Source organism: Lepidochelys kempii, chromosome 2 (genome assembly GCF_965140265.1).
Source record: "Lepidochelys kempii isolate rLepKem1 chromosome 2, rLepKem1.hap2, whole genome shotgun sequence".
NCBI lineage: Eukaryota > Metazoa > Chordata > Testudines > Cheloniidae > Lepidochelys > Lepidochelys kempii.
The window spans coordinates 57,619,498-57,629,980 of NC_133257.1; the positions used below are offsets into that span (position 1 = coordinate 57,619,498).

The 10,483-nt window shown below is 41.7% G+C and overlaps 1 protein-coding gene across 7 annotated transcripts in view; it reads right to left on the reverse strand.

Moving 5' to 3' along the window:
• Positions 1 to 7,668, reverse strand: part of C2H8orf89 (chromosome 2 C8orf89 homolog) — a 38,760-nt gene extending 31,092 nt beyond the window's left edge. For 6 of the 7 annotated variants that reach the window (XM_073329389.1, XM_073329387.1, XM_073329384.1 and 3 more), the window contains exons 1-2: positions 7,447 to 7,668; positions 5,135 to 5,186 (exon numbers count right to left, since the gene is read on the reverse strand). In XM_073329389.1, coding sequence (XP_073185490.1) covers positions 5,135 to 5,186; positions 7,447 to 7,480 — 86 coding nt within the window. In that variant the 5' untranslated portion in view covers positions 7,481 to 7,668. The remainder of the gene's footprint in view (positions 1 to 5,134; positions 5,187 to 7,446) is intronic. The other variant, XM_073329386.1, reaches the window with a different exon arrangement.
• Positions 7,669 to 10,483: the final 2,815 nt, after the last annotated feature.

The following is a 10,483-nucleotide window of genomic DNA, read 5'->3' on the forward strand; positions in this document are numbered from 1 at the left end:
CAAGCTGATGACAAACAAATGTGATGGGATCAAGTCACTTATCACTGTCAGTGGACAAGAGCTGGAGATATTGAAACAGTTCAAGTATTTGGGAACAATCATCACTGATGAAGGATCCAAGGCAGAAATTCGGGCAAGAACTGCACAAACAACAGCAGCGGTGGCAAAGCTAAAGCCAATTTGGAGGAATAAGAACATCTCCCTGGAATACAAACTGAAACTGCTGCACACATCCATTTTTCTGTATGCGTGTGAGACGTGGACCCCTACGGCAGAACTTGAACAGAAAATACAGGTAGTAGAGATGAGATACTTCCATAAAATCCTGGGCATCTCCTACTTCAACCACATCACTAATGAAGAGGTTCGCAACATCATCACCCAATGCGCTGGGTCATATGAAGACCTCCTGACAACTGTGAAGATGCGCAAGCTGAAGTGGTATGGCCACGTAACAAGATCATCTGGATTATCTAAGATCATCCTCCAAGGGACAGTACAGGGGAAGAGAAGAAGAGGTAGACAGAAGAAGAGATGGACTGACAACATAAAAGAGTGGACAGGAATGGACTTTGTGGAGACTCAAGCACTGACACACAATCATCAGAGGTGGAGACAATTGGTTGATTGCTCACCAATGATAGTGCCCCCATGACCAATGCAGTTATGGGAGTGATGATGATGATTGATGATGATGCAACTAGATTTAAGTGTATGCCCTTTTGGTCTTAATGTTAAAAGGAGTCACCAGGGGTGACAGTCTATTCATGCAGGGGGGAATTGCCACCCCTCCCTGGTTAGCCAGTGATGTAATGCAAAGCTCAACTGTCTACCATTGCCCTATTACAGAACAGTCAATGGAAATTGATCAGATAGAACTACAATCAAATGAAACCACTTGGAGGTGAAAAAGAAACAATGTAATAGACAAAGGATTGCCCTCTATGAATAAAGATAAAAAAGACTGTTACAGTATAAGATAGAGCGGAAAGAGGCACTCTGGATCCATTCATTGATGAGACATCTTGTTGAGCAGGGGTATTTTTCATGAAAGATTAGATTCTTGTTCCTGTGAAGCCAGCCAGCTCTGTAACAGACTGAATTTTGAGGGGAAAGCCTACTTTATAAGAACGGCCATACTGAGTCAGATGAATGGTCCATCTAGCCCAGGATCCTGTCTTCTGATAGTGGCCAGTGCCAAATGCTTCAGAGGAAATGAACGCACCAAAGCAATTACTGATTGATCCATCCAGGTGTCCAGTCCAAGCTTCTGGCAGTTGGAGGCAGAGCTGCCCAGAAGGGGGGGCAAGTGGGGCAATTTGCCCCAGACCCCTGGCCCCGCAGGGGCCCCAACAAGAATGTCTGAAGTCTGAGGTCTGAGACAGGGAAGGGGCCAGTAGTGTAGCTGGGGGGGGAGAGGGGCAGCGGCCACTCTCCCACTGAGCACAAGTGGCACCTTTTTAATTTTTACTCACCCGGTGGCACTTCGGCAGTAGGTCCTTCAGTGCCGCCGAAGACCCAGAGCGAGTGAAGGATCCGCCACCGAAATGCCGCCAAAGACCCGGAGTGCCGCCGGGTGAGTACAAGTGGCTGGCAATGTTCCCTCTAATTTTTGACAGGCCGTGTCCCCAAATATTTCTTCTGTGCAAATTTTTGACAGGCCGTGTGTGCAAAAAATTTCTTCTGTGCAAATTGTTGTGCTTCTGTGCAAATTTTTGTGCACGTGGTGTTTCGCCGTGTGTGCGGTGTTTAGGATCTGTGTGCGTGCGCACACACACACAGCTTAGAGGGAACAGTGGCGGCTGGCACCTTTTTTTATGTCTGCTCCCCCTGTTCACTCCACCACTGGAAGGGGCTCCCGAAATTGCTTTGCCCCAGGCCCCCTGAATCCTCTGGGTGGCCCTGGTTGGAGGTTGCATCCCTGACCATCTTGGCTAATAGCTGTTGATGAAACTATCTTCCACAAACATATCAAATTGTTTTTTGAACCTGGTTATACTTTTGGCCTTTGCTTTTGGCAACGAGTTTCATAGGCTGATTGTGCATTGTATAAAGAAGGACATCCTAATGTGTGTTTTAAACCTGCTGCCTATGAATTTCATCAGGTGACCCCTGGTTCTTGTGATATGTGATGGAGTAAATAACATTTCCTTATTTACTTTTCCACACCGGTCATGATTTTATAGACCTCTATCATATCCCCGTTAGTTGTCTCTTTTCTAACATGAGAGACTAAAAATATTGGACTGTTCCTCATATAGAAGCTGTTCCATACCCTTAATCATGTTTATTGCCCTTCTCTGTACTTTTCCCAATTCTAATAGATTTTTTTTTTTGAGCTGGGGCAACCAGAACTGCACTCAATATTTAAGGGCATACCATGGATTTATATAGTGCCATTATGGTATTTTCTGTCTTACTATCTATCCCTTTCCTAATGGTTCCTAATATTATTAGCTTTTTTTTGACTGCCGCTGCACATTGAGCAGATGTTTTCAGAGAACTATCCATGATGACTCCAAGATCTCTTTCTTAAGTGGTAACTGATAATTTAGACCCAATCGTTTTGTATATAGAGTTGGGATTATATTTTCCAATGTGCATTACTTTGCACTTATCAACACTGAATTTCATCTGCCATTTTGTTCCCCAGTCACCCAGTTTTGTAAGATCCCATTGTAATTCTTTGCAGTCAGCTTTGGATGTAAACATGTTGAGTAATTTTGTATCATCTGCAAACTTTGCCACCTCATGGTTTACCCCCTTTTCCACATCATTTATGAATATGTTGAACATCGCTGGTCCTAGTACTGATCCCTAGGGAACCCCACTATTTACCTCTGACTATGAAAACTGACCATTTATTCCTACCCTTTGTTTCTTAACAAACCATTTACTGATCCATGAGAGAAGATTCCCTCTTGTCCCATGACTGCTTACTTTGCTTAAGAGTCTTTAGTGTGGGACCTTGTCAAAAGGCTTTCTGAAAGTCCAAGTACACTGGTCATCCCTGTCCACATACTTGTTGACTCCTTCAAAGAATTCCAATCAATTGATGAGTCATGATTTCCCTTTACAAGAGCCGTATTGTCTCCTCTCTAACATATCGTGTTTATCTGTGTGTCTGATAATTCTGGTCTTTACCTAGTTTCAGCCAATTTGCCTGGTACTGAAGTTAAGTTTACTTGCCTGTAATTACCAGGATTGTTTCTGGAGCACGTTACACTAACTATCCTCCAGTTATCTAATACAGGGGCTGATTTAAGCGATAGGTTACATACCACAGTTAGTAGTTCTTAGACAGGAAAGGTATCTATTAATAAGCGAAGGCTATAGTTTGTGTTTTATTATTTTGTTTGATATTGTAATCATTTGTTTACATTCAAAAACCAACCAAACAACAACAACAAAAAACCCCAATGCAATGATCCAGGTGCTCAGCACAGCTTGGAGGGGAAGAGTGGTAAAGATAGCTTTGACACCTTTGTATCCAGTCTCAGATCTTGCGGTCTTTTGGATTACAGTTAAGTACTCTGCAATACTTGGAAGTAGAACTGACAGTAGTTAGTTGTATTTTACGCTGGTTTTCTCTGACTTCAATGAGCTGTTCTGATACCAGGAATAATGTAGGGCTGCCTCAACAATATGCCCCTCTGTTGGGAGGGATGGCCTCGGATGGGGGGGATACCAGTATAGGAACCATTACAGTGGTTTTATATCATCCTTTCAGACATTAAACAAACAGATGTAACACTGGTATGTTAATGGAAAATTGTTTAGGTGAATGAAAAGAAAAGCTATTAAAAAACCCATAATGTCAAGAAATTCTTTAAGTTCTTAGTGATGTGGAACAGAATCGCCCACTGGAATGCAAACAGATATTATTAAGGCAGTTCAGTTTCTGAAAGCAATCTCATCAGCCTTGAAGTGAGCAGGTTCTGGAATGAACTATATCATGCCATCTCTTACTTGTGGTTGGAATTTTAAGTCAGAAGTGTCAGAAATAGTGATTCTAATCACCTCACTAGATCTCCAAAAAAATTGCCTAGAGGGTGAGGCAACAACATACATGAGGATTTTCTTGTATGTTTTAATAAACATTGTGTTCTTCCACTTCTGTATTTTTTCAGGATAACCCTGGAAGGAATTTATTTTATAGATTCTATTTCCATAAGGCAGAACAGCATCATTCAAATTAGATTTTGTTGTCAGCGATTCAAGACCACAGTGGTGTGTGTGTGTGTGTGTGTGAGAAAATAAACAAAAAACACGTTTAAAAAAAAAATCCACTCATTTTGAACTTCAGAATTTTTCAGAAAATACAAGGAACTTCAATGAGACGATTTTTGCACAGCCTTCAATGATTACAAAAATGGTTTTCACTCTGCATAGTCCCGACCAAAAATTCTGATAGGGATGCAATTCTCCCCAAAGATATACACAGATGAAAATAATTCACTAGCATATTAAAACATCATTTTTAACATAAACATGCATTTTTTTCTGTGACCTAATACTTCTGGTGGATTGTAACCCCTAGGAATAACAGTTAATTGTATACACATTTGTTTTGCAATTTTGAAGCAAAAAAACCAACACAATATTTGGGCTGCAGAGCCATCAAAGAGCATGAAGGTACCAGCCATCTCTATAAAAGCCTCCTAAATGTTTAGGATTACATGACTAAAATTTTTGGAACAGCAAATTGTAGGAGAAGACACATACCATAAAAAGAATGAGAATCAGACAGAATAGCACTGTATTCTATTTATCTGAAGTCCAAAGATGGCATAAATGATATACACAACTCACATATAAGGAGAACCGTATATGACAACAGGATAGTCATACAATCTCTCTCTTCTTCAAGATAAAAGATGGCCTCAAATGTTGAACTTATAAATGTTTTTTAACACAACCAGTAGCTTGATAAGTTCAGAAAAAGACAATTTCTACCTTTCATGAACCAATCTCCCCATATTCTCCTTGACCTATTCTGGTATCAAAGCATAGTTAGAGTAGGCTATTGGTAAATCCAATGAAAAAGAAAATTATCCCTAGTTTTTAAAAAAATACTTATTTTGTGAGAGAATACTGTACTCATTTATGTCACATACCATATTAACAGACTTACCATTCAGAGAGGAATGATGACTCTGGGTATTTAATTTCTTTTACATATGATTCTGCAAAACAAAAAGTGATAAAACTATATTCAAAATCAGGAAAACCAAGTTCCTATGTATAATACCAAAAGAAAATGGTAAACAAACACTAATTACCATTTACAGTCAAAATCTCAAACAAAATTATGTAATTACCTTGCCACCAATTTGTTCTACCACAGCCTTTAATATAAGTGGATAGGATTTGTTTTCCTTGGAGTTAGTATTACCTCTAATGTCCTGGCCAAATTCCAACTTCCTATCCAAATTCTCAAAAAGAAAAGGAGTACTTGTGGCACCTTAGAGACTAACCAATTTATTTGAGCTAAAGCTCACATGAAGTGAGCTGTAGCTCATGAAAGCTCATGCTCAAATAAATTGGTTAGTCTCTAAGGTGCCACAAGTACTCCTTTTCTTTTTGCGAATACAGACTAACACGGCTGTTACTCTGAAACCTATCCAAATTCTCTGAATTTTCAACTGGATTGGGTACTCTTTACTTCCTGTTCTAAATTGTGTAGAGTGTTATACACTGCTGAACAGGTGTCACGTTTCACCATTGAGCTGTTTGTATTTTAGCTGCGGGTGGTGTGATTCTTATGTGCAGTTTGAAAAGCAATTTGGGATCCTTTACAATGAAAGATTCTATATAAATGTATAAATTGCATGTATGTAAGGCAGCTTATAATTAAATCTCACTATTTTTAAGGAGAATTCCCCATTAAGTCAATAAGGAGTTCTGCTTAAAAGTCAATAGCAGGAAATGGGCTGATTTTATTGAAATTATGTCTTTTTTAAAGACCTTTTCAGTCTGGGTATATTTTAAAAATAAATACGATTTATAAAACTGATTTATGTTTCCAGATTTCAATAACTCATAACTGCATACCACTTTTGTTAGTTATCTGTGTTTAAATAAGGATCTTTTTCACAACCCCATTTTCTTCTGCTTAATGTTCTAGCACACATGTAAGTTCTGCCAACCTAATCATTGCCCTGGTAATAAATTGATAGTGGACTCCCTGCTGATCTCCCTTTTTTATGAGTAGAGTTTATATTTTTTTCTTAAAGAAAATGTAAATTCTGTGCTTAAAATATTTGATGACACTATCCTTTATATAAGTAATAGCAATGCATCAGAACACAGGCCATTATTATTATTTAACATTTATGTTGCAGTATCTTAGTTTTCTGAAGCCTGTGTGTATGTGTGTGTACTAGTACCTTAATTTACTAACAGGAAACAACCTATTAGCGATTCTGCAAGCACTCTGGAAATGAGAACATCATTTCCATGATACAGCTAAACTATTTGGAAAGCCAAAGTCCCAAGGTTCTGTCTGTTGAATATTCTCAGAGCCTCACAAACCGTGTGATGCAATGTTGTTTGCAGGCAATTATTTATGGGTTTGAAATTAGGATGTTTTGAAAGAATCAGCATAGGAAACAAACTAAGTTCTTCTATTTCCTCCCCTTTTTGTTTCCCATCTTCCTTGAATTTTCCTCATTATAATGATCAAGATGTTTTGAAATCTTATAAAAATCAGTCAAACATTACCTCTTATATTGAAAGGTCAGGGTCTATAAAGTACTGTATTTTAGCGCTACATTTTATTTTTGATGTCTCTCATAAAAATGCATACAGCATTTTGCAGTCATGAGCTGTGCAAACACAGAAGTAGCAGGTAGTTTATAATACCATTCAAGTAATAGCGGTACACATGACCAGGCAGAGCAGGATGAAGAACCACATTTCGGGCAGAAGAGGGATAAAACAGAAGGATCAGAAAATAGAATGTGACTGATTTATTACAGAGCTGCAGCCGGAGACAAGAGCGTGCTTGACAGGGGACTGAAAGCAAGCCAGAGAGTCAATTTCGTCAAGCCTGAGCTTTTCCCAATCAAAAGGCTTCCAGGGTGGAGGTTTCTCCGCATGCTTGGAAGTCTCTGCCATAGAACTCAGTGTGGGATTGTGCAGAGGATGGGGGAGTCAACTGAACGGGGAACACATCACGGGGTGGAGGGACAGCTCAATGGTTTGAGAATTGGCAGCCTGCTAAACCCAGGGTTGCGAGTTCAATCCCTGAGGGGGCCACTTAGGGATCTGGGGCAAAAATTGGGGATTGGTCCTGCTTTGAGGAGGGGGTTGGACTCGATGACCTCCTGAGGTCCCTTCCCCAACCCTGATATTCTATGAGTCCCCTCACAGAGTTTCTTCCTACCCCTGTTCCCAGCCCATCGCCCTGCCCCCTGCAGCCCCTTCCCGCTAGAACACACGTACCCCGATGCCCCCAGCGCGGCTGGTTCCTGCTCATGGTGCCGCTGGGCTGCGGCGGGAGGGGGCGGGGAGGTGCCCGGCGGCTGCAGCAGGAGAAAGAGGAGCCCCGGCAGCAGCATCCCCGCCCCGCTACAGAGTCACCGAGGCGGCGCCCTGCGGCACCAGACCAGCAGGCGCCCCCTCCCTCGCCGCTGCGAGCCCGGAGCCTGGGAGCGGCCCGGCCGGTTACCGGGCAACGCGGGGAGCCACGCGGGCAGGGCGGGGCCTGGGTGGGTGAGGCTGCCGCGGGGCCACGGGCAGGGGGCGTGGCCCTGTGGAGAGCAGGGCGGGGCCAGGGGAGGGGGTTGCGTGGGATTGTGGCGGGAACGGGGGTGCTGAGGTGAGGGGAGATGAAAGTTGGTGACTGCGGGTGGCTGAGGCGGGGGAAGAAGGTGGCTGAGGTGGGGGGGGGGGGGAAGAAGGTGGCCGGGGGGTGGCTGAGGTGGGGGTTGGGGGGGGGAAGAAGGTGGCTGGGGCAGGTAGAATTCAGTACGTGGGGGAGGCTGAGGCAGATGGAGGATTGAGTTGGGTCCAAATTGATGTTGGGGAACAAAACTGTCTGGGGCAATGTGGCAGGTGCCCATAGGGAGAGCTGGGCACCCACTCTGGGGAGTGTGGGACGCAGCCTGTCCCGGTGAGCAGCAGCTCTCCCTGTGCCCCATAGGTATGAGCGCAGGCTATGCCTACACTTCTCCTCCTCGAGCTTCTCATACATACGCAGCTCTGGCAGAAATGGCTTTCTCCACACCTCTTAACTGTGCATCATTTAAGGTGGATTGAGCCAGGTTTCTCTTGGCCTTGGCCTGTCTGTTAAAAAGTGAATAATGACTGAAGTGACTAACTACGCAGCACCTTACACAGAAACTTAAAGATAAGTTTGCTTCCATATCACTTTTTCACATTTTATTAGTTTTTTCTCTGCATGTTTTGTCAAGTGTCTGTGTGTAGTTTACCAGTCCTCAAGGCACTTAGTTAAAATACACAGATTAACAGTGTACATGACATATGCTATATAAATTAAAATGATGAACCAAAATACCAATATAATACAAGATGTTCTTCTTGAGCTAGAGACAGTTCACAACCTGCAATAAGCCTGTAAGATGAACTTCTACCACAATATATGTGTTGAAAAACAGTAACATAAGGTGGGGAGAGAGAAAGAGAGTTTAGTTTCAACAAAGCAGCATTCAGGATTCAAACATAGTGTATAGGCAGATCTCGTAAATCTTCATGGAATCCTAAAGCTGTCTGTAACCCTTGGGTAGCCACTTTTAGGAGAGAGCCATGAACATGACATGACTTCAGAAGTAGGAAGAGATCTGAAGAAAGCGGGTTACTTGATTCACTGCTCAAGCATTTAATACCTCTTCTCATAGCTTTGATTGTTAGTAGGCCCCTAGAAGGCACCCTATATTCTTTAAATAGGATTGTGGACTATTAGAAGAAAAGACACATGAAAAGTTGCATATTTCAATAGCGTTAGTCTCTAGGGTGCCACAAGTACTCCTTTTCTTTTTGCGAATACAGACTAACACGGCTGCTACTCTGAAACCTGTCAATGTTTAGAATCTTCTTTTAATTTCAACTTAGCACAACAGAGCCATAATCAGAAAAAGTCTTGAAATTGAAGCACTGTCCATACTACAAGCATGTTAAGTAAACTAACATTGTTTAAAATAGGTTAATATGGTTTGCAGCCACATTCAAACTCTTGAATTTACAGTAGTATTTAATAGCTCATGATGAGCTCACACGAGTGTCTAAATCCTCAGCTGTAGATGAGGAGTACACAATGTGGGAGAGACTGAAAAGGTGGCACAAAGCTCACCTTTGTTCTCTGCCATTTCTGAGCCAACTCAATGCCAGGCTAGTTGCCAGCTATACTATAAATGCACAGCATGTGGTTTTCTATTAATTTTATAAACAACATAGCAGTAAGCAGTTATCCAGATGTCTAGGACAAAGAAAAAAATTATTTCAGAGCCAAGCAATCCAAGCTTGTTATCCATGGACAAGCAAAATAGGGTAGAACTGCTGATACCTGTTCCTAGCAGTTTATGACATGGCATTCCCATAAGCTGGATAAAGTAGATTGGCCTAACAAGCTATAACATCCAAAACATACTTGTCATAAAACAGGACAGCCAGCCAGACTGACTTATACGGATTTTGGACCAAGTCTATCAAATCTAGCAAATGGAAATGGTCATGGATTTCAGATAATGACTAAACATATTACTTGTACTGTGAGTTTGAATATTAGAATTCTATTTATTCCAGGCCAGACTGAGCTAGTTTCAGAGGAATTAAAGAAGTTACAAGTTTCTTTGCTGCGATACACAAGACCCACTGGCTGGATACAGGAGAGTTCAAAGTTGGAAATTATACTTTCCTTTATTCTGGACATTCAAATGGACAAGCGAAGCACAGGGATGAGGTTACTACAGAAATGGACAAGAGAACATTGAACAGATGAAAACCGGTGTCTGAACAGATTGTCATAGCAAGGTTTACTACTGCCTATAGTGAACTGTGCATAAATGTGATCTGCTCTTATGCTCCAACAGAAGCAGCAGAAGAGAAAAAGAAGGTCAGATTTTATCAACAGTTGGACAGCACTGTAGATGAGAGTCCTGATCAAGAGATGATTTTGATAATGGGAGATATGAATGCAAACATAGGTAATGGACCTGGTAAGCAAACTAAAAGTGTTAGACTACACAGCATTGGGACAGCTAATGGTAGTGGGAAAAGGTTAAGAACTTGCTGTGAGATGCACAGTATGATTATTGGGGTGTACTTGCTTTCCTTAGAAAGATTACATGGAATTTACCAGATGACCCAATCAAAAACCAGATTGGCCACATTATTAGTATCAATAAAAAGGCATAAAAGGTCACTGCTGGATTTTAGAGTCCAGAAGTGCCCAGTGTGGCAGTGAACATGAACTACTAATGGGAAAGATTAATTTTAAGTCCAAGAAAACCCTTGGTGGAAC